This window comes from Panthera pardus, unplaced genomic scaffold, assembly GCF_024362965.1.
Source record: "Panthera pardus isolate Hobbes unplaced genomic scaffold, ASM2436296v1 HiC_scaffold_10, whole genome shotgun sequence".
NCBI classification, from domain to species: domain Eukaryota; kingdom Metazoa; phylum Chordata; class Mammalia; order Carnivora; family Felidae; genus Panthera; species Panthera pardus.
In genome coordinates this window covers 4,425,401-4,451,559 of record NW_026526655.1, presented here as the reverse complement: position 1 = coordinate 4,451,559, position 26,159 = coordinate 4,425,401, and the positions used below count along the sequence as shown (strand labels likewise).

Here is a 26,159-nt window from a genome sequence, read left to right as displayed (position 1 = left end):
GAAAACCAAGTCCTAGGGCCAGCAAAGGACTATCCAGGGATTCTCCTGTCTTTATTTCTGACACTGAATGGAAGGAATCTCCGTTATCTTTCTGGAAACTCGCATTATGGGAAATCAGGGTCCAGTGAAAATGCTCAACCTGAATTATTCTGGTTGATTCAATCAATCAATCAATCAATCAGTCAATCAAGCATCAGTCTGGTCCCGTCTTCTGGTTCAGCGGGTAGCGGTAACCATCGAACCCTGCACCGGTCCCTGTGTGGCTGTCTGTCCTTCTGCCGGCTGAGCAGAGTCACGTGGGTTTTAAGCCTTCTTGATGGAGGCCATTTGGGTGAAATGGTTTTCCTCCCCTTCACACTCTCCTCACCCCTGAAACCTTTTGCTTCTCCTGGCTTCTCTCCCAGCATTCGTTGCTGCAGAGAACCCTGGCCTTACTCTATCGGGCAACATCTCTTCCCTGCCTGCCGCCCTGGGACCTCCCCCAGCCCACACCATGGGTGCATTTCCCCCATCCCTGAACACTTAGCTCTATCCCTTCGTAAAATCCTTTCTCGACTTTATTGATCATTTGGCAATTTCCTTAAGAAGTATGTATATGAGCTGCCCTCAGGTCTCAGCCCGAGTCCGTCCGCTGCTGGTGATCTGCCTTCTGCACCTGCTGGCCCGCGCTCCTCTGTAGCCGAAGGAGCTCTGCGTCCATCAACGCACCTTTTCCTCAAGCATCCTCCTTGGCTTTTCTGGAACATTCCACACAGTGGTTCCCACCCTTCAAAGAACCTCCTGACTTGTCTCCGTCATATTATTAGTTCTCACTTCTCACGGTAGCCGGGCGGAGGGGACAGAAGGAGAACCTTCCTTTCGTCCTTCCAGAAACTCACACGGTTGGAAAAGGAAACGGCAGCCTCACTGTCTCCAGAGTGCCGAATGTCTCCCTCCTCCCAGGCTGCTGCCTTCTCTCACTGGTTTCCCCTCTTCCTCCTGCCCTCCTCTGTGGACGCCATCCAGATTCTCCAGCTTAACCCCACGCTGGTCTTCCCACAGCCCATCCATTCTCCTGTCCTCGATGGGGGCTTTCTGCGCAGGGGGGCCTCTTGAATCTTGCCAGAGTTTGCCTGGAATTTCCACGAACCATGTGATGCATCCGCGCGGGTGTCCCACCCTCCAATCTGTGTCATTCTGAAGCCAGCTCCTGGCTTTCCGTACCTCATCCTCTGTGGCATCTCAGCGAAGACACTTGGCGTCCACCTCGACTCCTGACCTCCCTCTCGTCCTCCAACACCGAGCCCAGGCCAGTCGCCCTTCTTGATGTCTCTAGCATCTGGTGCCTCTTTGTACCCCACTGCCTCCTTCCAGCACCTTCAGGTGAACATCCAGCATTCCTTTGGAAAGAACCACCGCCCAGCTCTTGAGCCCCAAGCACTGTTTGGGTGCTGATCGGAGTCCTGGTTTCATCAGGTCGCTGGCTGCTCGGGTGGGTGACAGGTGGCAGAACGGCAGGACGGGAGGAGGCAGTGGCGGCCACGAGGCTGTTGTGGTTCCCCCACCCCAGGGATGGGGAGACCCAGGCAGACCTGGGCTATGAGCGTGAGCTCCTGAAAGGCTGCTGACAGGCCATGTTCTCGGGGAAGCCTCCTCCGTTGTCTCCAGGGCTGGTGGACCCCTGCTCTTTTCTGAACCAGCGGCGCTTTCCTTGGCCCTTCTGCATAACCAATGATGTCTTTTCTGGAAGTGGTGATTTTTGAGCTTTTTAGATAGGAGGAAACATGAAAAAAACTCACACACCTCCTTCTTGGAGTGATACGCTTTCATGTAAAAGTTTACGTACAATTGCAGGGAGTCTATCCTTGGGGTCTCCGTTTCCTGGGTTACGGCTCCTGTCCCCACAGCTTGAGGCTTCTTATCTTCCTCTCTCGCTGTCCTTCAGTGGACACAGAGGATGCTCGATACAGACATTTCCACGATGACACCTTTATTCCTGATACCAGCCTCTGGAAATTCACTCACTTTTACATCCTTGTGAAGGAGTACAAAATTTAGTTTGAAATACCGTAACATAATAGAAGAGGGTGGTTGGCTCCATGGTTCACTGTGGAGCACCTCCTTGGGCCAAGCGGTTGGAGAAGAGGCGCTGTGGTCACGGAAAGGCTGGGCGGCCCTGCAGACAAGCAGAAGCTTCTCAAGCTAATGGTGCTGCATGTGGGTACCAGGCTCTTCCCAGGATTTAGCACGAAGTTACATGAATGCAGAGAAGACTCTTTAGTATCACATGACCGTGTGGTCTGGGCAGGTAAAATCCATTTAAGATAGTTCCAAATGGCTTAACATATGGCTTGAAAGATAACAAAGAGAAAAGGGTTGTAAGGATGGATCGCATGGTGGTCCTTCTCTGGGTTTTTGTTTCTAAAGCCAACGTGAAGTCCACACGGACGACTGTCAAGCGAATGGCGTGATTCTGACGTCGAAAGCACGTTTGCAAAGCTTGCTGTTGGCTTGCAGAGAATGTTCTCCCGACCAGACTAGCATTGTCCTCTATTACATATTCTTAACAGGGGATGTCCTCGTCTGCGATCCTTAACGCTTTTAGAGATGATTTTCAAACCAAAGATAGAAAGGAAGACTAATTTTTTTTTTACTGTTGAAATTTTGAGAATTCTTTATGTATTCTAGATGCTAGTTTTTTGTCAGATCTATAGCCTGCAACCATTTTCTCCTTGTTTCTTGTCTTCTTCCCAGAGCAAAAGTTTTTTTATTTTTTTATTGCTATTTTTTAAATGTTTATTTATTTTGAGAGAGAGCGAGCACAAGTGGGAGAGGGGCAGAGAGAGAAGAGGGGGAGAGAATCCCAAGCAGGCTCTGTGCTGTCAATGCAGAACCTGACGCCATGAACTGGGAGATCATGACCCGAGCTGAAATCAAGAGTCAGACGCTTAACCACCTCAGCCACCCAGGTGCCCCTATATTTAAAAACAAATTTTTTATTTTGATAAAGTCCAATTTATCAATCTTTCCCTTTGTGGATATTTTTGGCGTCAAATGTAAAAACTGTTTGCCCAGCGCTAGATCCTGAAGATCTGTTTTCCCTCTTTTTACCTAAAGGTTTTAGTTTTACATGTAAATACATGAACCGTGTTGAGTTAATTTTTGTATAAGAAAAGGTACAAGATAGAAGTTCGTTTTCTTCTCTAGGGGATGAAACGACTAATTTTTGGAAGCTCATTTTTGAAGGTGTCTATGGTGCTTTTATGTTTTCCCTTTACTCGCACTGGTGAAGGTGAACGAGCCATGAATCAATCTCCTTGCTTCTGTCCTTCAGCATCTCAGCAGAGAGGGTCTCCAGATGGATCCAGGTAAGAAATGGAAAACTTTCATGCTTTAAGTGTTAACTTGTCTGTGACGTTTCTTGATGAAATGATCAAGTGAATGTAGGACCACCCGCCACAATTGTTCTAAAATGCTGTGCACGATTTATGGAGGTCCACCCTGATGGCACTCTCTCTTCTCATGCCATCAGCCCTCCAGGAAATTGGAAATCCAAGCAGGGACACCCAAACCCCTTAAACTTCCTTCCGGTCATCTCCAGGTTCAAACATCTCAATATACCACAGGGACACTCACTAATCTTCAGAGTCCTGAATGACAGAGTGTCTAAGGGGAGCTCTGCCCCGCTGCGCTAGGGTTGCGGGAGAGGTGTTTTGGGCAGGGCACTCTGAGACACTCTTATGCAGATGGAGGGGACCCCAGGAAGGGGCTGAGGAGGGAGGGGAGGCAGTCATGAAAGGATGACCATGGGTATTTGTGAGCCAGGCCAGGGTGTCACCGTTCTGCTCACTATGAGCCCAGATCTTTGTACCACCAGCTGGATGTGCCTTTCCTTCCTCATCATTTTTACAAAAAATCAACAAGACAAACAGAACTCACTTCACTCACAGCCTTGTGGATGATGTCTGACTTTAAATGGGTTCTCCAATGGAGATGGACGCAAACTTCAGAGGAGCTCTGGCCCCTGGCCCACACTTGCCCTTGGGTGGAGCCTGGGCTTGCACGGACCCTGCTTCCTGTCTCCTGGGAGTCCCTGCCTGGACCTAACAGCCTCCCTGCCTCGATCACTTCCCCACCCACAGGCCATCCCAACCACGGTCATGAGCCACAGACCTTAGACCACAGCTTGCACAGCTTAGGTCTGCTCAAGTCACTACCCCAGGGGTGACTCTCATCTTCTCCAGAAGGTTCCGCCAAGCACCTGGAGGCCACGCTCCAGGCTTCCCCAGCCCCACACCCCACACCCTCCCTGGCCTCTGTCTTCCTTGCTCTGAAGTTGTCCTCTGGTTCTTTGGCTCAGCGTTGGCCTGGAATCCTGCCTGGAGGCCCTGACCCCCATGCAGCCTTCTGATTCACTCACCTCCAGACCTTTGTCAACAGCTCCTCTGTGGCCACATATGCTCATTTGTAGCCTTTCTATGGACTGACGAAGCTTGTACTTGTGTGATATGTTGACAAGAGTCTATTTTCCATTTGTAGAGGTGAGTGGAAATATTCAGATAATCCTCAGGTTTTTCTCTTTTTAATATGCGGTCTTTCTCAAGTTTTCTGACCATATATATGTATTGGCAATAGAGAAACGACCAGGTTTACAAAAATACCTGAGGGATAAGCCCACAGCTGTGCCACCATGAAAGAGTTAGGGGTGAGTCAGCACAAACGCAAGCGAAGTCAAACCAGTTTCCCCTCTCCCCTGCCTTACTCTTGGACCAGGATGAATGCGAGATGTCTGTTTCTACAGGTCAACATGCCAGTTCTCACACACAGGAATGCTTTTAGATGCTTCGGGGTTGATTCTAAATTAAGACTCTTAAAAGTCAATACAAAAGGTCACCGGGTAGACCTGTACTTTTCATGAATAGATTCAGTTCTAAGTAGCTCTGAAGGATTTTTCCCTTCATTTCCAGCCACTTCATAAATGCTGATGGATTCAGAGTTTGCTTCCTGGCCCAAACTGTTCATCATGAAGTGACTCTTTAATTGCCAGTTAATAAAATACCTTCGCTCAACAAAGACCAGATTGTATAGCTGATAATTTCAGATTTTTTCTTTTATGGAACACGCTTCATTAACAGTGAATTTTTAATTTGCAAGTGTCAAACTCCCTAATGCATATTTAGAGCAAGAGAATGCTTAGAATAAAATTGGAATCCTTCCAATTGTCCTTATTCTCAGGCACCGCTTGAAAAGTATCTTGCAGCGTGTGAGGGGGGGGCTTTAAAAATTAACTGTAGCAAGTAAGCTCTCTTCTTCTCATTTTATTTATTTTTTAAATTTTTCTTCTGCAACACGTTAGAAGCTTTGGGACCCAAGCAGAGGAGTAAGGGACAACAGGTGGCCTCGTGGGTTGGGTTCCCTGGAAACTCTTAGATGGAGGCTGAGGGGGTGATCTACTGGGAACACCACCCACCGGGAGGGGAGCAGCCCTGGGAAGAGAACCGGATGTAGCTGAGCCGTGCTACCTCTGGACGTGAGCGGTCAGCTGACCCCACAGGGAGCCTGGGAGCTGGGACAACCCTTCAGAATGGCCCCACGGAGGGGGCTGGCTGTCCCTGGGTGGCGTGGCCTTGCAGCAGCAATTCCTGGGGCGGAATCAGATGAGGGGTCAGCACAACATGCTGGGTAGCTGGGGACTGAGCTGGGGTTGCGGTGGAGCGGGTTGTGCCCAGAGCGAGCTGTAAGAGGTCTCTCTTCTCTTCAAAAGAAGAGCACACAATGCAACGTGGTGAAGGAGAGGGACAAAGACAGATGGGGGCAGGTTCTGTCAGCCACGGTGCCGGAGAAGGGGAGAAGAACCTGGCAGAAGGGGCAATTGTCTCCAGCCGGGTGGCTGCAATCGTGCAAGGGAGATTTTTTTTAAGTTTATTTATTTATTTGAGTGGGGGAGGGGCAGAGAGAAAGGGAGAGGGAATCCCAAGCAGTCTCCGTGCCCTCCGCGCAAAGCCCGATGTGAGGCTCGAACCCACACACCATGAGATCGTGACCTGAGCTGAAATCGAGAGTCAGATGCTTAACAGACTGAGCCACACAGGCGCCCCGTGCAAGGGATTTTTAACAAGAGGTTGGCCTTCATCACCACCACCCAGGCCTTGCATTTACGTGGAGTCTGGGTATTGTCATTGTACATCCACCAACAGTCTCCTTTCTCCCCTGCTCATAGTTTCTGACTCCTTGGTCCCATCACTTGTCCTGGACTATGCAGCCTGCCCCGTGTCTCTCCTGAATCCACCTTTTGGAACAGGAGGAGTGTGGCCGCTGCTACCTGAGCAACAGCTGGGTCTCTGCCCCTGGACAGGGTCACAGACGGACCATCACCCTTGAGGATCCGTTCTCTTGAGTCGACTGAGATCAGGGTTTTGGTCAGCTGTGAAGAAGGAACTGTCTATACAGAAATGCTTCTTTGAACATAATCACGCTTCAGGATGATGCCAGCTTCCAGCCTGAGCTCCGCCCCCCATAGAAGGAGTTTCTGCTGGGAGAACACTGCCCTGGGCGCCCACCTCTCCATGTGCTTGAAGGTGAAGACCCCGCCAGTTACCCCCCCAAGATAGCAGCACCTGGTGAATCCAGGCACGGCCACCACCTTCCCCCTTGCACGAGGGGAGGGAGGCCTGGCCCAAAGTGACACTGTTTGAACTCTGATTTCCTTTGGATAGTAAGAAGGCAAAACTCCCATTAAAATGTAGCCACCACGTCAACGTGAAGGGATAAATTTGAACGAACACACTTCGGTTAAAGCAGTTAAGATTATTTTGACTTTGCAGTGGTCATCTGGTTCGCCAGCATCTTTCCTGATGCCTACCTTTGAGGAAAGACCGGAGGGATCACTGAGTTTGAGGAGTAAAAAATTCAAAGGTATCCCATGCACGAATAAATACGTACAGGGTCCGAGTCCCTGAAACCACTCTTTATCCTAATATTTATTTACTACAAGTCACAGAGAGGGTGGTGACGGGTGATGGAGCAAGCATAGAAAAAATACGGAAAAACAGTTGGTAGGAAAGAACGGTTGCCTAGGAAACGAATGTCTGCCATCTCCGGAGGGGACCAAGCCGCGGATTCAAAGCAAAAAAAGTCACTTAAAAGAAAATTTCTAAAATTCCAAATTCCTTACCTTGCTTTTTTCCCTTGTGCTTTTCTTTTCCTTATCTTCCTTAGGTTTCTTGGGTTTCTTTGCCTTCTTTTTATTCTTTTTGTTTTTCTCCTCCTCTTCTTGGCTTGCAAGAATATCTTCAGTAACCTGGTAAGGAACACAAAATGAGCATCGTGCTTTAATGGAGCCCCATCGGGATGAGGACTGGTTTTCCCGTCTGGAGGAGGTATGTGTGCTGATCAGTAACCCCTCCCTCCCTGCCTTGCTCTGGGGTCCAAGGCAGACCCTCGTGGGGACATCGCTGGCTGCTGGCTGCCTCTGGCTGGATTTATCGGGCAGCCGTCGGATCTTGCGGGCGGTTGAAAGGGAGGCTGGACATTTCTGAACCCAGTCCCGACGCAGGGGAGCTCACGGCTTCCTAGTGCCAGACCTGCTCACACTTTCCCCAGTGGAGCTGAGGCTACCTTGGTTTCCTGCCTGGACTCCATGGGACAGGCGCCCTTCCAATAACTTTTCTTTTCTTTTTTTTCTTTAATTTTTTATGAAAAATTTTGAAAAAAAATATTTTGAGAGAGAGAGAGAGAGAGAGGGAGAGAGAGCGCGAGCAGGGGAGGGGCAGAGAGACAGGGAGAGAGAGAATCCCAAGCAGGCTCTACACTATCAGCACACAGCCTGATGAAGGGCTTGATCCCATGCACCGTGAGACAGGCTCCAGGCGCTGAGCTGTCAGCATACAACCCGACCGGGGGCTTGAGCTCACGAAACACGAGATCATGACCTGAACCAACGTTGGACACTTAACCGGCTGAGCCACCCAGGCGCCCCTCATGATTGGTTTCTTTCACCTGTGACTTCATTTCTATTTCCTACAGTGACAAAACCCCATTTATTCTTCCCAAATTTTCAATATCTTTTAAGAAGTACCTGGTTCACATCAGATTAGCTTCATCGGAGAATTAGTAAAGGTTTGTGAAAAATCACACAATCCCTTCTGTACAACAGATGTTTGCTGAGCTCCCATTTGCTGTGGCCGAGAGCCATGAATTCTGGGAGATGTGAGGGTGCCGGTGATAGGACCCATTTCCTGTTAGACCCTGGGGCTCCGCCCATCACTGGTCATGTGACCGAGACAAGTGGCATGACATCCCTGGGACCTAGTTTCCGAGTTTCATTTTCTGAAGTGAAGTCGGTACTCGCGTCCCTTGCATGTATGATAAACCAGGCATGGTCCTAAGAGCGGCACAAAGACGAACTCATTTACTGCTAAATGCAGCCCAGGCATGGGAGCTGTCGCCAACCTGTTTTATCGGTAAGAGAACAGGGCACAAAGAGTTCAGTCATGTGGCCAAGGACACACAGCTGGGGGGTGCAGATCTGGGATCCAAAGAGGCACTAACCGGGATGAATTTCACAACATAGAAAGGAACGAGGCAAGGTGTGCCCAGCGTATGTCGATTTATCCTATCATACAAAACGCATATAGTTCAATAAAAAAAAAAAAAATAATACTCTCCAGTTTCAGGATCCATACATATGTCGTCCAAGCAAAAAAGACATATGAGGGAACTCCCAATGCCAAATTGAGGACAGTGGTTTCTTCTGGACGGCAGGGTATGCAATTAAACCAAAAGGCTAGTAGCATTTCACCTCTACTACGTTGTACTAAATCATCCTCCTGGGACCAGGGCTGCTTGTTACGCCTTATTAGTGATTTACGACACTGCTGACGTTTACTTTCTAGTATTATATTTTTGTTATTTATACCTACGTGGCTTTTAGGAGCTTAGTTCAAACCTTTAAAAATATAAACGATACAGCTTTATTGTGAACCAAGCAGGATATTCTGGTCCCATCTGGACTTAAAAACAACACCACCACCATGGTCATTAGTCATGTGCCCTACTTCCCTCTATCCAGAGGTCTGCCCGTCCCCTAGGCTCTAGTGAAGCTCTCGGTGGGATGAGGCTCACAGAAAGGGTGCTGGGGAGGGTGAGAGGTGACGTATGTGTTGCACACATTATATGGTAATAAAAAGGGTGTCTTTGGATGGAATTAAAAGTCTCTTGTCCAAGTAGCAATGTTTTCCTTGGGGATCAGGCTCGCCTCAACTCAGAGACCCAAATCATGGCCGCTCAGGACTTTTACGTTTGGAGCACTTATGGAGCATGAATATTTTTTTGGTCCTTGGAAGTCTGGAAGCTTTCAGAAACGTAAAGACAGTTTTCAAAAAATAGCCCGACGTATAAAATGTGAGCGGCTATACAAAATGGTGAAATCCTTATTTGTGGAACATACAATTCAGTGTATCTTTGAAAGCCTTTTCCATTGTATTATTTATTTCCTCCATATCCTTAGTTATTAATTTGATGAATAAATACATTCACATGGCCCACAATTCAAGAACGACAGAAGAGCATGTAGTGAAATGTTCCATTCCCATGCTGTGAGCCAGTCAGCTTTCTAAAGCCAGCCTCAATTCCTTGGAGATACTTCTGGAGACATTTTATATAGCTGTATGCAAATATATGTGCACACACACACACATTGCTGTGTTATGTTTGCCAATGGTGTGAAATGGTGTGTGATTGGAGTTTGTCTTTTTTTTAAGCCAATGTTGGATTTATTTTGTTCTTGGTTTTTTCTTTTTTTTTTTTAAGATTTTTTTTTTTTTTTTTGAGTGAGAGAGACAGTGTATGTGCTTGAGAGTAGGGGGAGAGGGTAGAGCGAGAGAAAGAAGAGAGAGAGAGAGAAGAGAGAGAGAGAATCTTAAGCAGGCCCCCTGCTCAGCCTAGAGCCCGACGTGAGGCTTGATCCCCTGAGCCTGGGATCATGACCTGAGCCAGAATCAAGAGTTGGGCGCTCAACCAACTAAGCCACCCAGGTGCCCCTCCTCTTGAGTTTCGACCCTAGCAAAATCTTCCAAAGTACACAAATGTGTACACAGGTATACACACAAACACATAATATAAACATAGACTGGTCATTCTATACAAACGTCAGTGTATCGTACCCAGTGTCCTTGTGAGCTTCTCTCCTGATAATGTCCTGGCCGTCTTTCCTTCGTAGTGCATAAAGGGCTTCCTTGTTCTGTTTTTTATAGGTGTAGTGTCGATTATCTGGCTGTTCTCCCACCGATGGAGTTAGGTTGCTCCCCATTGTTTGCTTTCACTAGCAACGCTGCACGAGTAAGTGCATGCACCTATCATTTGGCAGGTGTGTGGGCCTATCTGCAGGATGAGTTCCTAGTAGGCTGGGTCAAGGGTATGTCCATTTGTAATGCAGTCCCACTGCCCCCATCGGGCTGCCAGCTTCTACTCTGCCAGCAGTGCAAGGGGGTGCTTCTTTCCTTATATGCTCTGACATGGTGTGGCCCCGTGTATTTATGTTTGCTACCCGAACGGCTGAGAAAATGGTATGTCACTCGAGTTGTTCTCGATAGCAGTGCTGAATTTATCTTGCTCACGCTCTTCAACTTTAGCAAAACCTCCCGAAGTCAGAAGGACCCTTTGTTCCTTTGCTAAGGCAGCCGCCATGTTTTCAGGAAACTGTGGGGCCCGAGGGCCAAATCTGGCCCCACCACCTGGTTTCTTTCACAATAATATAATATATCATAATGTAATTTTTTTGAGGCCTGTTTCACATAGCATGTATTCACACATTCCAAGGGTACAATTCAATTGTTTTTAGTGGATACACCAAGTTGTGCAACCATCACCATGAATCTGATTTAGAACATTTCCGTCACCCCAGTGTGAGCCCCTCATGTCTGTGGTCAGTCCCTTTGCTTTTCCTTCACCCCTTGACAGGCAAATGCTAATCTCCTCCCTGCCTCCATACAGTCACTTTATCTGGATGTTTCCTGTAAATGGAATCATATAATGTGTGGTCTCTTATGTCTGGTTCTTTTGCGTTTGCATCATGTTTTCGAGGTCTACCCATGTTGGGTGTATCTCAATTGATTTTTCCTTTTTTATCGCCAAATAATATTCCTTGGCATGGATGCACCACATCTGCCCTATCCAGTTACCGCATGATGGATATTTAAGTTGTTCCAAAGTTTTGGCTATTATGAATAATAGTCTCATGAATGTTCATACATAAACTTTTTTGTGTGGACATATTTTCATTTCTCTTGGATAGAGGCCCGAGAGTGGGCTGCTGGGTCATTTGGCATGTTTATATTTAACTTTTTTTTTTAAAGTAGGCTTCAGGGGTGCCTGGGCAGCTCAGTCAGTTAAGTGTATGACTTTGGCTCAGGTCATGATCTCACAGTTCATGAGTTCGAGCCCCGTGTCGGGCTCTGTGCCGACAGCTCAGAGCCTGGAGCCTCCTTCAGATTCTGTGTCTCCCTCTCTCTGCTCCTCCCCAGCTCAGGCTCTGTCTGTCTCTCTCTCAAAAATAATAAATAAAAAAAAAAAAAACCTTTAAAAAAAACTAGTGAAGTAGGCCTCATACCCAGTGTGGAGCCCAATGAGGGGCTTGAACTCAGGATCCTGAGATCAAGATCTGAGCTGAGATCGAGAGTTGGACACTTAACAGACTGAGCCACCCAAGCGCTCCTATATCTAACCTTAAAGAAACTGACAAACTTTTCTCAAAGTGGCTCCACCATTTTCTGTTCCTACCAGCACCACAGGAGGGTTCCCTTTTCTCTGCACCCGCAACATTTGTTATTGTCTGTCCTCTTGATTGTCACCATCCTAGTGGGTAGGAAACGGTCTCACTGCAGGATTTATTCATTCATTCATTTATTAATTAGTTATTTATTTAAAGTTTAGTTAACATCCAGGGCAATATTGGTTTCAGGAGTGGAATTCAGTGACTCATCACTTACATACAACACCCAGTGCTCGTCATTACAAGTGCCTTCCTTAATGCCCATCGCTGATTTAGCCCATCCCCCACCCACTTCCGTCCATCAATCCTCAGTTTGTTCTCTATCATTGAGTCTTCTGTGGTTTGTTTCCCTCTCTTTTCTTCCCCCCCCCCCATATGTTCATCTGTTTTCTTTCTCTCTTTTTTTTTTAATGTTTATTTATTTTTGAGAGAGAGAGACACACACAGTGTGAGCAGGAGAGGGGCAGAGAGAGAGGGAGACACAGAATCCGAAGCAGGCTGCAGGCACCGAGCCGTCAGCACAGAGCCCGATGCAAGGCTCAAACTCACGAACCGTGAGATCGTGACCTGAGCCGAAGTCGGACGCTTAACCGACTGAACCACCCAGGCGCCCCTCATCTGTTTTACTTCTTAAGTTCCACACATGAGTGAAATCATACGGTACTTGTCTTTATCTGACTTCTGACTGACCTATTTCACTTAGCATAATACATTCTAGCTCCATCCATGTCACTGCAAATGGCAAGATTTCATTCTTTTTGTTGGCTGAGTAATATTCCATTGCATATATCTATATGCCACATCTTCTTTATCCATTCATCAGTTGATGGGCATTTGGGCGGTCTCCATAGTTTGCCTATTGTTGATAGTGCTGCTCTAAAACATTGGGGCGCATGTATCCCTTCAAATCTGTATTTTTGTAACTTTTGGGTAAATATCTAATAGTGCAATTGCTGGATCATAAGGTAGTTCTATTTTCAGTTTTTCTGAGAACCCTCCACACAGTTCTCCAGAGTGGCTGTACCAGTTTGCATTTCCACCAGCAGTGCAAGAGGGCCCCCCTTTCTCTGTATCCTTGCCAACACTTGTTGTTTCTTACGTTGTTAATTTTAGGCATTTGGACAGGTGTGAGGTGGTATCTCGTCATGGTTTTGATTTGTGTTTCCCTGATGATGAGTGATGCTGAGGATCTTTTCACGTGTCTGTCGGCCATCTGGATGTCTTCTTTGCAAAAGTGTCTATTCGTGTCTTCTGCTCATTTCTTCGCTGGGTTGTTTGTTTTTTGGGTGTTGAGTCTGATAAGTTCTTTATAGATTTTGGACACTAACTCTTTATCAGATATGACAGTTGCAAATATTTTCTCCCATTCCGTAGGCTGCCTTTTCGTTTTGTTGATTGTTTCCTTCACTTTTCAAAAGCTTTTTATCTGGATGAAGTCCCAATGGTTCATGTTTGCTTTTGTTTCCCTTACTTTAGACGACATGTCTAGTAAGAAGTTGCTATGGCCGAGGTCAAAGAGGTTGCTGCCTGTGCTCTCTTCTAGGATTTTTTCCTGCCTCACATTTAGGTCTTTCATCCATTTTGAATTTATTTTTGTGTATGGCATAAGAAAGTGGCCCAGTTTTATTCTGCACGTTGTTGTCCAGTTTTCCCAGCACCATTTGTTGAAGAGACTGTCTTTTTTCCACTGGATATTCTTTCCTGCTTTGTTGAAGCAACTGTATGTTGGCCATACAATTGTGGGTTCATAGCAGTTTTAAATTTTATCTCCCTAGTGACTAATGGTGTCAAGCATCTTTTCCTGCGCTAATTAGCTATTCATATACGATCCATTGTGCGTTGTCTTCAAGTCTTTTGCCCGTTCTTTGACTGAATAGGCTTCTTATTGAGACGTTAGAGTTCTTTGTTTATCCTGGATATAAATCCCTTTCCAGGTATATGCCTGAAGACATATCTTCCCCCAGTCTGTTTTTGTCTTTGCATTTTTTTGATGGCATCTTTTGAGATGTAAAATTTTTGAATTTTGATGAGGTTCAATTGAGCAATGTTGTCTGTTAGTTTAGTTCTAGCTTGCGTTTCTGTTATAGGCATGGGCTTGATAATCTTTTCATATTCTGAACATCTTTTATTATGTTTCAAACCCATTTACATTTTCTTTTCTGAGAACTGCCGGTTCATATCCTTTGGCTTTTTAAAACATCAGGTTACTGATCTTTTTTTTACAGACCTGCAGGAGCTCTTTATATATGAAAACAATGACCTCCTGTGTGTGATGCTCATTACAAGTAATTATCCTACTGTGTCATTGGTCATTGGACTTCACTTGGGGTTGGTTTTGCCACGTGGGTTAGAAACTGTGTGTGTGTCATTTAAAATTTCATTTTTTTCTTCTATGACTCCTGGGTTGTGCAGCAGAGGTAGAAATGTCTTTCTCACTCTGAGCTTATGACATTTCTTCTCTGGCTTCTTCTAGTTCTTTTGTGTTTTTGTTTTGTTTGACGTTTACATCTTTGATCCATCTGGAGGCATTCTGGTAGAAGCTATAAAGAAACAGGGATTTAATTTTCTTCTTTTTTTCAGATGATGACCTGCTTATTCTAATACTATTTATTAAGTGGTCTTTTCTCCCCCTTACCCAAGAAAGGTGAGATGCCATCTTCATTATGGACGAAATTTGCGTAAATTTGGGTATATTTCTTGATTTCCTATTCGTTTCCATTGACGCGTCTTTTTAGTTATTTGCCTCTTTCAATGGGCTCTTTAAAAAAATTCTTTTCGGGGCGCCTGGGTGGCTCAGTCGGTTGAGCGGCCGACTTCAGCTCGGGTCACGATCTCGCGGTCTGTGGGTTCGAGCCCCGCGTCGGGCTCTGGGCTGATGGCTCAGAGCCTGGAGCCTGCTTCTGATTCTGTGTCTCCCTCTCTCTCTGCCCCTCCCCCGTTCATGCTCTGTCTCTCTCTCTGTCTCAAAAATAAATAAATGTTAAAAAAAAATTAAAAAAAAAAATTCTTTTCAACCGACTGAGCCACCCAGGCGCCCTTAGGAAAAGAAATTAAAAAAAATTTTTTTTTTTACATTTACTTATTTTTGAGAGACAGAGAGAGACAGAGCACAAGTGGGGGAGGGGTAGAGAGAGAGGGAGACACAGAATCTGAAGCAGGCTCCAGGCTCAGAGCTGTCAGCACAGAGCCCGACACAGGGCTCGAACTCACGAACCGCGAGATCATGACCTGAGCCGAAGTTAGACGCTTAACTGACTGAGCCACCGAGGCCCCCGCAATGGGCTCTCAATGACACGGTTCAATACTGGGTAGGGCTAGTTTCTTCTCATTACCTTGTGCTTTTGGAATTTTATTGGTTATTCTTGGGTATTGACTTTCTATTTAAAGTTTAAAATCAGGTTGGTCATGGGGCATCTGGGTGGCTCCGTTGGTTGAATGTCTGACTTTGGCTTAGGTCATGATCTCACAGTTTGTGGGTTCGAGCCCCACATCTGGCTCTGTGCTGACAGCTCAGAGCCTGGAGGCTGCTTTGGATTCTGTGTCTCCCTCTCTTTCTTCCCCTCCCCTGCCTGTTCTCTCTCTCTCTCTGTTTTTCTCAAAAATAAATAAAATAAATATAAATTAAAAAACAGGAAAATCAGGTTGGTCACATTCTGTGAGGCCTGCCCACCCCACCTCCACCATAATGCCACTGGTATTTTTGTTTGGATCATAGTACACGTACAGATGAAGTTTGGGAGAGCTGACGTATTCACGGTGCTGTGTATCCCTGCCTAAGAACACAGGGTGCTTTTATCTCTTGTCCTCTGCATCCCTCACAGTGTTTTGAACTTTTCTTCACATAGAACACACATTTATTATTAAGTTTGTTCCTGGATGCTTTATTGTTTTATTGCTGTTGCTGCTGAAAACGGGCCGTTTTGGTCTGCTTTCTTTCCAGCCGCTGTTTGCACACATGAACGCTTTTGCTCTCTGTAACTCCCCGTCTTCCTTCTCGTAGTGTGTGAAGGGGCTGTTCAGTTTATTCTCATTGCTTTTCTACGTGTAGAGCAAACCTGCAAAAAGTGTTCGCTTCGCCTCTTCCGTTCTAATTTCTCTATCTCTACGTTCTTTCTCGTGTCCCATCGTGCTTGATAGATCCTAGGGAACAGTGGTGACAACGGCCACCCTTGTATTTTTTATGACATTGGTGGAATTGTCGCTTGTGAATTTCATTAAGCGCAATATCAGATCTTGAACCAAGAAATACTTTGTCACGTTAAAGAAGTATCCCTATATTCTGATTTTTTTTGTTTTGTTTCATAATATCACAAATGGCCGTTGAATTTGTTTTTTTTTAATATTTATTTATTTTAACATTTATTTATTTTTGAGAGAGAGAAACAGCACGAACACGGGAGGGGAAGAGAGAGAAAGACACACAGAATCTGAAAGCGGGTTCCAGGCTCTGGGCTGTCAGTGGTTCTGGCGTGCTGATATTTCGGTTTGAATTTTTGCATTGAAACTCGTAACGAAGACTGGTCTGCGGTTCTATTTGTCCTCAGTCTTTCTGGGGAGCTGGTAGCAACGGGATTATGCTCACTTCGTAGCAAGTGTTCGCACGGTTTTTTACAAACGTAAAGTTGACTCTTCACGTACATGCTACCATGTTTGTGCTTGGCCTGTCTCTTCATCCTCCTCCTTCCATTAGCGACAACTGTTACGACCTCCTGCAAGATCTCCACGTGCGCCACCTGAGGTACACGATGCACGTCACCTCAGCTAACCATCACATCAGCCCCGGGAAGGAGGCACCGCTGGGATGTCCGTTTGCGGAGGAGAAAAATGAGGCGCGAGGGGAGTCTGCGGACGTAGCGAGTGCTGGGACTCTGGTTCATCAACACTACGCTGTCCCCAGTCTTCACTCACCTACGTTTAAAAGTCACGCTGCCTCGGGGCGCCTGGGTGGCTCAGTCCGTTAAGCATCTGACTCTTGGTTTCAGCTCAGGTCACGATCTCGTGGTTCATGAGATCGAGCCCTGAGTCGGGCTCTGTGCTGACAGCGCGGAGCCTGCTTGGGATTCTCTCTCTCCCGCGCTCTCTGCCCCTCCGGGGCTCATGCTCGTGCTCTCTCTCAAAAATAAATAAACATTAAAAGAAAGTCCTGCTGCCTTGCGGCTGGCCTCCTTTGCTTTATTTTAATGTATTAACTGGAGATCCTCAGTTTCTTTCGTTTTTAGTAGACATCAGCCCTACTTGTGAACGTCTCTTGTACACGATTTAGACACGGCACCAACTTTCTTCATCCTGAGATCACTCCCTTTCTAAACTAACACGAAATGCATTTGGGGCCTGGCCGTGGGCTTTCAGGACACAGCGTGTGCCTGACAACGTAGCTGCAGAGACAAGACCTAACCGTGTAAAAACGAGAAATGGCACCAAGTCGAAATGCCAGCCACTCAAGGCAGGGTTTGATGGGCTGGGGAGGTTATGTGGTCGCTGGGTTCCGAGGAGGACAGGAGTCTGCCGGAGGGCGGAGCGAAGGCTGGGGAGCTGAGGTCAGCTTCTGACGGGGGGTGGGGGAAGAGCGCTTCCCTTTGACCCCGAGGGCTCACTCAGGGGAGCACAGGGGGGTGGGAAGTCAGTAGTGCTGAGGGTGAGAAACCCTGACCTGTAGCATGGCTTTTACCTCTGCGTAGTGCTTCGTGTTCCTTAACTGGGTCCCTCCTAAGGAGTATTAGTCTGTTTTCTTCGTCAGTGCCACAAATGGGGCAGACACGGGCAGCTGGTTCAACCACGTGTATGGCAGGGGGCAGCAAATCACACCGCAGGGGCCAAATCCGGCCTGCTGCCCAGTTGGTAAATAAAGTTTCATTGGAACACAGCCACGCCCATTCATTACCTACCTGTTCACTTTCATGCTACAATGGCAGAGTTGAGCAGCTGTGGCAGAGAATGCTGTTCCATAGCCTCAAATACTGACCACTTGGCCCCTTATGGAAAAAGCTCGTTGGCTCCGATCTACGGCAACTTGTCTTATCACGTGCTTGGAATAAATTCCTTGAATAGCGTTTATGGGTCAAAGAGTATACTCATTAAACATTTCATATTTACTTGGTCCACGTCCCTCAAGCATGTCATGCTAATTCACGCATTTATGTATCCAGCCACAGTGGATGAGAGCGGCTTTTCTCTACATGCTCACCAACTCCAGTGATTACCATGACTTAAAATTTTTACCAACCCTATAGGTGAAAAGAGATGTAGTGACATTATTTTACATTTAAGTCTCGATGCTAGTGAGTTTTAAAATTTTTTTAAATTAAGGTAACATTGTTCCCCCTTCTTTTCTACTGGGCTGTTTAGATTTTTCTTAGTATTTTCTAAGAACTCTTTATGTATGAAAGATAGCTACTGTCACCTACGTCGCAAATATTTTCTCCAGTTCATCATATGATTTTAATTTGAATTATGCTATATATTTGTTTGCCATTTGAGCTTTATGTAGTCAAGTAAACCAGCTTGAGTGTATCAGTATGAGTTTCACTTTTAATGGCAATGCTCATAGTACTCTACTGTTGGGTATGATGCAAATCTTCTCTTGGTATCTATGATAAATACGCTGAGGTTAAGAATGGTTTTCCTATTGGGGCGCCTGGGTGGCTCAGTCGGTTAAGCGTCTAACTTCGGCTCAGGTCATGACCTCGCGGTCTGTGAGTTCGAGCCCCGTGTCGGGCTCTGTGCTGACAGCTCAGAGCCTGGAGCCTGCTTCGGATTCTGTGTCTCCCTCTCTCTCTTTACCCCTCCCCCACTTGTGCTCTGTCTCCCTCTGTCTCTCAAAAATAAATAAATATAAAAGAAAAGAGTGTTTTTCCTATTTATAGTTTATTGAGACATCTCTAAAAATAGCTCTAAGGGTGCCTGGGTGGCTCAGCTGGTTAAGCATCGGACCCTTGGTTTTTGGCTCAGGTCATGATCTTGCAGTTCGTGAGTTTGAGCCCCATGCCGTGCTCTGTGCTGACAGCGCGGAGCCTGCTTGGGATTCTCTCTCTCTGCCCCTCCCCGGCCGATGCATGAAATAAACTTTAAAAATAAATAAATTAATAAAAATAGCTTTAGCAGTCAATTGCACTGGAGTATCTATAGAGATGTTTCTCTGAAAGAGTGTCAGTATGCAAAGCGCTGAGTCCGGACGGATGAGCAGAAACTAAGTGGGGGAAGAGGGGCAGAAGGCCACCCTGGGACGAGAGGAGGGCACGACCCACACAAAGGCACCACGGATGCCGTGACGCGAGGCATGAGGAGGGTGGGCGAGTGGCCACCGGAGTCCGTGGCAGGAAGATGGGGGCGGGAGACGACCCTGAGAGGCGAGCAGGGGCCAGAGCATAAAGGGGCGCTTGACGTCAAACTGCTCAGAATTTACCAAGGAAGTGAGCCCCCCGCGTTGTCACGTCTCTTTGAAAGGCGAGATGGGAGAAAGGAGGAATTCATTTTGAAATAAATTTAAAAGTACGTCGTTGGTGAAACCCCAAAAGTAGTTCCCTGTGAACACGTGTAGGGAAATAACCCAAACCTAGTAACACCACGAACCCATCCAGCTTATGCTTCAATAGAAACGCGGTTGCAGTATATTTATGTTTCATTTCTCAAGCGTGTTCGTACCTGTTGTGGGGTCTTGTTGGAGAAGATAATAGCTGACCCTCCTTCTTCTACGTGAGGGTAGTCAGGAAACGTGCCTGTTAAGTTCCTGAGGAAGCAAAAGAGGGAGATTAAGTAGAAATGAACTCCGTAATTCAGAACGTAATCCAGAACTCGTCTCTGTAATATTTCCCACTAGCTGGCTCTGCTTATGCTCATTTATTTATGTATTTATTTATTTTTTTTTTTTCAACTTTTTTTTTTTATTTATTTTTGGGACAGAGAGAGACAGAGCATGAATGGGGGAGGGGCAGAGAGAGAGGGAGACACAGAATCGGAAACAGGCTCCAGGCTCCGAGCCATCAGCCCAGAGCCTGACGCGGGGCTCGAACTCACGGACCGCGAGATCGTGACCTGGCTGAAGTCGGACGCTCAACCGACTGCGCCACCCAGGCACCCCTGCTTACGCTCATTTAAATGAGTGACGGTTGGGGAGCCTGGGTGGCTCGGTCGGTTGAACGTCCGACTTCAGATCAGGCCATGGTCTGGCAGTTCGTGAGTTCGAGCCCCGCGTCGGGCTCTGCGTTAACAAACAGCTCGGAGCCCGGAGCCTGCTTCGGATTCTGTGTCTCCCCCTCTCTCTCTGTCCCTCCCTGCCCACGTTCTGCCTCTCTCTGTCTCTCAAAAACAAACGAAGGTTAAAAAAAAAATTAAAAAAAAAAAATAAATGAGTGATGGTTGTCAGCGTGGAAGCTCCCCGCCCGTTGCGGCCGGACACGCTGCCTCCGAGGCATGGAGAGACCTGGGAGACGTTCCTAGAGGTTTGCTTCCTCCAGGTAATTGTTACTTGGAGACAGACACCCCTCTCTTGAAAACAGATTTTTAAAATGATTGAGACACTCTGTGCTTAAGTTCGGAATGAAGACAGAAGCACAAATCATTTCTTCCTGTTTAAAATTTAGAATAAACACAGGGTTTTGAAACTAAACAGAAGGATGGAGCTGTTCGGATGACAAATTTACTAACAGTGCACGAGATACGTGGACAAGCTCTTAAGTTTCCATAAGGCTAAGGCTCCATTTTGTACGGGCTCCAAATAGTTTTTTGTGTCACCGTGTAATTTTTACCTTTCAAAAAGCAGAGTTTGCAATTTATTAAAAAATTTTTTTTTAACGTTTATTCATTTTTGAGAGACGGAGAGAGACAGGGCATGAGTGGGGAGGAGCAGAGAGAGAGAGAGAAAGAGAGAGAGAGAGAGAGAGGCAGACACAGAATCCGAAGCAGGCTCCAGGCTCTGAGCCGTCAGCACAGAGACCGGTGGGGGGCTTGAACCCACAGACCGCAAAATCATGACCTGAGCCGAAGTCGGCCGCTCAACCGACTGAGCCACTCAGGCGCCCCGCAGACTCTGCAATTGAATATTGAGGAATTTTGCGAGGGGTGTGTGTGGTTACTATTTCTATGTGCCTGGGGGTCTACTGAGGCAGAGACACTAAGGGTTAGAGGAGACAGCCGTGCAAAAGATGAGTCTACAACAGTGGTTCTCAAACATTTGCCCTTTGGAGCCCTTTTTACTCTTAGAACTTTTGAGCATCTCAAAGAGCTCTTGTTTATGTGAGTTCTAGCTACAAGTATTTACTGTGTTAGATACTAAAACGGAGAAATTTCTAAAACTTGCATTTTAAATTCACTTAATAACAACACTGACAAACCCCTTATATGTTCACGTAAATAACATCTTTAGTACATGTCCGAAAACAAACAAACAAAAATAGAAGAGTGTTACTGTTCTGCATCTTTCAAGCCTTTTTAATGCCTGGCTTGGGGGTTCGCTGGCCGCTCCTATCTGCTTCCGTATTCGTTCTGCTGCAACACGCTGTTTCGGTTGAAGTTTGGGAAGAAAACCTGTCCTCACGTTCGCCACATTTCGTCATTCATTAACAATTCCACCGATCTCAAAACCAAAAGCCTGAGTAATGGGAAGCTCTCAGGCTCACGGGGGTGATCACAAGAGTTCCAAAAATTTAATTTCTGCCATGTCAGAGGTTTCCCTTCAGGCTCATTTGGTTCACTTTTTTGAGAATCTGGCAGTTGTTTGCTCAATTAAGAATGATGTTCCATGAAAAGTGGCTGGTTCGGCTGAAAGCAGACGGCTCCACAGGTGTGCGTCCAGATAGCCAGCACACTCGGCGTGCGGCCAAAAGCATTCAGCGCACTTTGATTTCATCATGCAGAATATTAAAAAGCTGTGTAGTCAAGGGTTAAGTCTTTTTTTTTTAATGTTTATTCATTTATTTTTGACAGAGAGACGGTGTGAGCGGGGGAGGGGCAGAGAGAGGGAGACACAGGATCCGAAGAAGGCTCCAGGCTCCGAGCTGTCAGCACAGAGCCCGATGTGGGTCTCGAACCCACAAACCGCAGGATCATGACCCTGAGCCGAAGTGGGACACTTAACTGACTGAGCCACCCAGGCGCCCCAATTGCCAAGTCTTCTTAATACGATTACTTTTTACTGTGTCCTCAAGGATACTGTTAAATGAAACCTTTTTTTGAAAGGCACACGCGTGGTGGTGAGGGCTGACTCTGAGTTGGGGCTGCTGCTTGGTTCATGCTTAGGAGTCAACATCCCTGCTGGCTGTTGCCCCAGTGTTTCCACAGGATTACTCTTAAAGCATTTAAAGCAGTCACATCATTGTCTGCACAAAATATCTCAGGTCTCCTGAGCCTTTTCTTTGGGCTCATTTAATAGGAATATGACTCAGCTCCTTAGCTTTGCTTTAAAAAGCACTGAACACGATGGGGCATATGTGGCCAAATGAAAGGGCAGGATGATGATAGGAGATCATATGCTAAGTGACATTGACACTAAGTCACATTGCTTAGTGACATTGTCACTAGACTAGACTACGTCTAGTCTAGACATAGACTAGACTATGTCACATGCTAAGTGACATTCTGTCATTGTAGCTACCTTGGTGGACTCATGTACTCATTTACCCATCCATCCATCCATCCATCCATCCATCCATCCATCCGTCCATCTATCCATCCATCCATCTAATCTATCCATCCACCCATCCATCCATCCATCCATCCACCCATCCATCCCTCCACCCATACATCATCCATCCATTCACCCATCCATCCATCTATCCACCATCCCTCCATCATCCATCCATCCACCCACCCATCTATCTATCCGTCCCTCCGTCCATCCATCCATCCATACATCTATCCATCATCCATCCATCCCTCCATCATCCCTCCATCCCTCCATCCATCCATCCAATCTATCCAACCATCCATCTATTCATATGGTCAATCAACACACACCTGATTAGTACCAATGAGATTCTGGATGTAGTGATGGGAGACAGTGATCCGAAGATTAAAATGTCAGCCATTGCCCTGATGCTCTCACCTTCCACAATCACATGGCTGATGGATGTATTTGACTTCAGACACTGCTTGTTCACAAGACTCAAATCTCAAATCTTATTAAACTGCCTGACCACACTCTATCTTGTTCTGTGCTTCACTTGGCCTTGACAGGTTAAAAAGTATGAATACATTTGGGGCACCTGGGTGGCTCAGTCGTCCGACTTCAGCTGAGGTCATGATCTCACGTTTCGTGGGTTCAAGCCCCACGTCGGGCTCTGGGCTGACAGCTCAGAGCCTGGAGCCTGCTGCAGATTCTGTGTTTCCTCTCTTTGCCCCTTCCCAGCTCACACTATGTCTCTCTCTCTCTCTCTCTCTCTCAAAAATAAATAAACATTAAAAAAATTAGGGGCGCCTGGGTGGCTCAGTCGGTTAAGCGTCCGACTTCGGCTCAGGTCACGATCTCGCGGTATGTGAGTTCGAGCCCCGCGTCGGGCTCTGTGCTGACTGCTCAGAGCCTGGAGCCTGTTTCAGATTCTGTGTCTCCCTCTCTCTCTGACCCTCCCCCGTTCATGCTCTGTCTCTCTCTGTCTCAAAAATAAATAAACGTTAAAAAAAATAAAAAAAAAACAACAAAAAAAACCCAAACAACAAAAAACTATGAATACATTTTGATTAAAAGCTCGAGCACTCTTGCTCTGTGCACCCACCCACCCATCCCTCCGACGGCCACTTTATAGGCAGCTCCATTGTCTAATTTTAATCCCACACTTTAAAACTTGTTTTGGGGGACTCAGAACAAACCTAGAAACTGACATAAACTGAACACAAACAGGATTTACATGTGCCATTTCTAAAATAGAATTCATAATTATGTTACACATCAATTGTCATAGTAAGATTTAATAACGCATGTATGATAGTTTTCATAGTTCTTTTTGCAAAAACAGGATCGAATATATCTATTTTTAACAGATAAAAGGACATACTTCGTTTTTTTTAAGTCACGTTAGTTTAAGTAATTAACCATAAACTGAAATTGGATGTCTTGGCCTTAGAGACTGCACAAACTGTTGTAGGGCACACATTTAAAAGATAGATTTTAAAATTCTTATCTAGACGTGACAGCATAGCCTGATAGCTCTTTCTCACCTCCATGCACACACGTGCACACACTTGCATCGTGCACACACGCACACACGCACACACACGCTGTGCTCACACCATCCCCACGTTCTTCCTCCCTCATAAGGAGTCCTCTGGCCCCAGAGTGGTTGTTTCCCAGCTTTGGGATATTCTTTTTAATTTTTTTTTATCGTTTATTTATTTTTGAGACAGAATGAGACAGAGCATGAATGGGGGAGAGTCAGAGAGAGAGACAGAGACACAGAATCCAAAGCAGGCTCCAGGCTCCGAGCTGTCAGCACAGAGCCCGAAGTGGGGCTCGAAGTCACAAACCATGAGATCATGACCTGAGCCGAAGTCGGACGCTTAGCCGACTGAGCCACCCAGGCGCCCACCAGCTTTGGGATATTCTAAGTGCGCCCTGGGTGTGCACTGATTGGGATTCTCCCTGTCCCTGTCGCCCTGTCCTGTGTGTCCTGTGACTCAGTCACTTAGAGCATGCTGACAGATACTGAATTTTACTCTGTTTCCTTGGTTGCTGGGTTTCACCCTCACATTTTCAGCTGTGGGGCCATGGCCTCCCCTCTCCCGAGTCAGGGTGCTCAAAGCTGGGACACACCTGATCTCTCCTGCCGCTAATCATAAGGAAGCTGTAAGGTGACGAGCTGTAAGGTGTCGCTCTGGGCTCAGCACACTGCAAGGTGTGAAAACTGCAGGGACCGTTGGCCTTGACTTGGGGACGAGTAAAGAGAATACGATTTTGGCTCCCACTGTGCTCCTGGCAGAAACAGCTGGGGCTGACAGCATCGGCTGCAGGTGAAAGCCCATCTGGGGACTTCTGGGGGAGTGATTCCAATGACACAGTGTCAGGAAGGATTACAGGTGGAAACAACACGCCTGGTTTCTGCTGGACTCTGCTCCCCCCACGGGCACCTCATTCCTGTCTTCCTGGGACTGTGCCCCTTCTCCACAGTCCCAGGATCACCGAGGGGCAGGCACTGTCCTCTCACTTGGGTACAGACGTGCTGTCTGGTCACCACCCATGGTGTCTGAACACCACGGGTGCCTTATCCAGGCCTCCTGTCCCGAAAACCCGCCACTGTGCTTAGGGCTGACACATGCTGTGGACACTGGCAGTAGTCAAATAACTGGAATTACAAGATGGTGGGGTCTCGACATGGAAGATTCTCCTCCCCATCCCTCCCGGGGACTTTGCTACTCGTTGCCTGAATGTGTCCGGGGAGGGGAGTGGGGAGCTGCAGAGACAGCTGGTCCCCTTTCTGACTGGTGGAAGGGACCACCACTCCCCAGACGGGCCGGCCTGATCCTAACCACCAGGACCTGAGAACGTGGCCTCATTTGGAAATAGGGCCGTTGAGAGGAGGTTATACTGGAGGGGGCAGGGTGGGCCCGGATCTAATGTGACTGGTGTCCTTACAAACAGGGGGCAACCAGGACCCCAGGACAGACACACACGGACTATGTGAAGACACAGGGAGAAGGTGGCCATCCACACGCCAAGGAGGGGCCTGGAACAGCTTCTCCCTCACAGCCTGTGCAAGGAACCAACCTGGCTGACGCCACGGTGGTCTTGGACTGGAGCCCCAGACAGTGAGGGAGTGAACTCCGGCTGTTTCGGCCACCCAGCTGTGGCACATGTTACGGTCACCGTAGGAAGCTAATCCACGAGCCTGGCAACAAGTTTGCTGCTGGCGACTTCCGCGGTCGTTCTACCGCTCCCCTCCACTCTCTCTGGATCTGTCAGATGGCCGAGTCCTCTTTTCTGGAAGGTTCTCTCTCTTGGCTTCCTCTCGTCTCTCTCCCCCCTCCTCCATCTTTTTAGGCCGCCCTCCTCTGTCTCACTCAGAAGGAGCTCAGATGGCGAGGCTTATCATCGGCGTTTGAGCTCTTGACTGTCCCTTCATTTCAGGAGGAAGGTTCCGTCTAGGCTCTGCTGCCCCTGATGGCCACCTGCTCAGCCTTCCGGGTCAGGGTCTCTTCGGCTCCCGGACTGTAGGTGCTGGGGACCCAGGGCTCTGCTCTTGGGCTCTTCTCTGTGCATGTGCATCAGGGTCTCATCTGGTTTCTTGGCTTCAAATAGCACCGCGCACTTCACCCCTCCCAGCGCCGTGTCTCCGGCTCGTCTGTCCCCCGGGCTGCAGACCTACGTTCGACGCCTGCCCACCACCTCCGTCCGAAGTGCAGCGAGTTCCTCAAGCCCAGATGTCGCAAACTCAGCCTCGGTCCTCACCTCGTCCCCCAAACCCCCTCCTCCGCCTGCATTTCCCCA

The 26,159-nt window shown here is 47.3% G+C and overlaps 1 protein-coding gene across 1 annotated transcript in view; it reads right to left on the bottom strand.

The window, feature by feature from the left end:
- The window catches only part of IQCA1 (IQ motif containing with AAA domain 1), a 154,361-nt gene that overhangs the window by 68,942 nt on the left and 59,260 nt on the right, over nt 1-26,159 (bottom strand). The window contains exons 7-8 of the mRNA XM_053903354.1: nt 19,391-19,475; nt 7,154-7,279 (exon numbers count right to left, since the gene is read on the bottom strand). Coding sequence (XP_053759329.1) covers nt 7,154-7,279; nt 19,391-19,475 — 211 coding nt within the window. The remainder of the gene's footprint in view (nt 1-7,153; nt 7,280-19,390; nt 19,476-26,159) is intronic.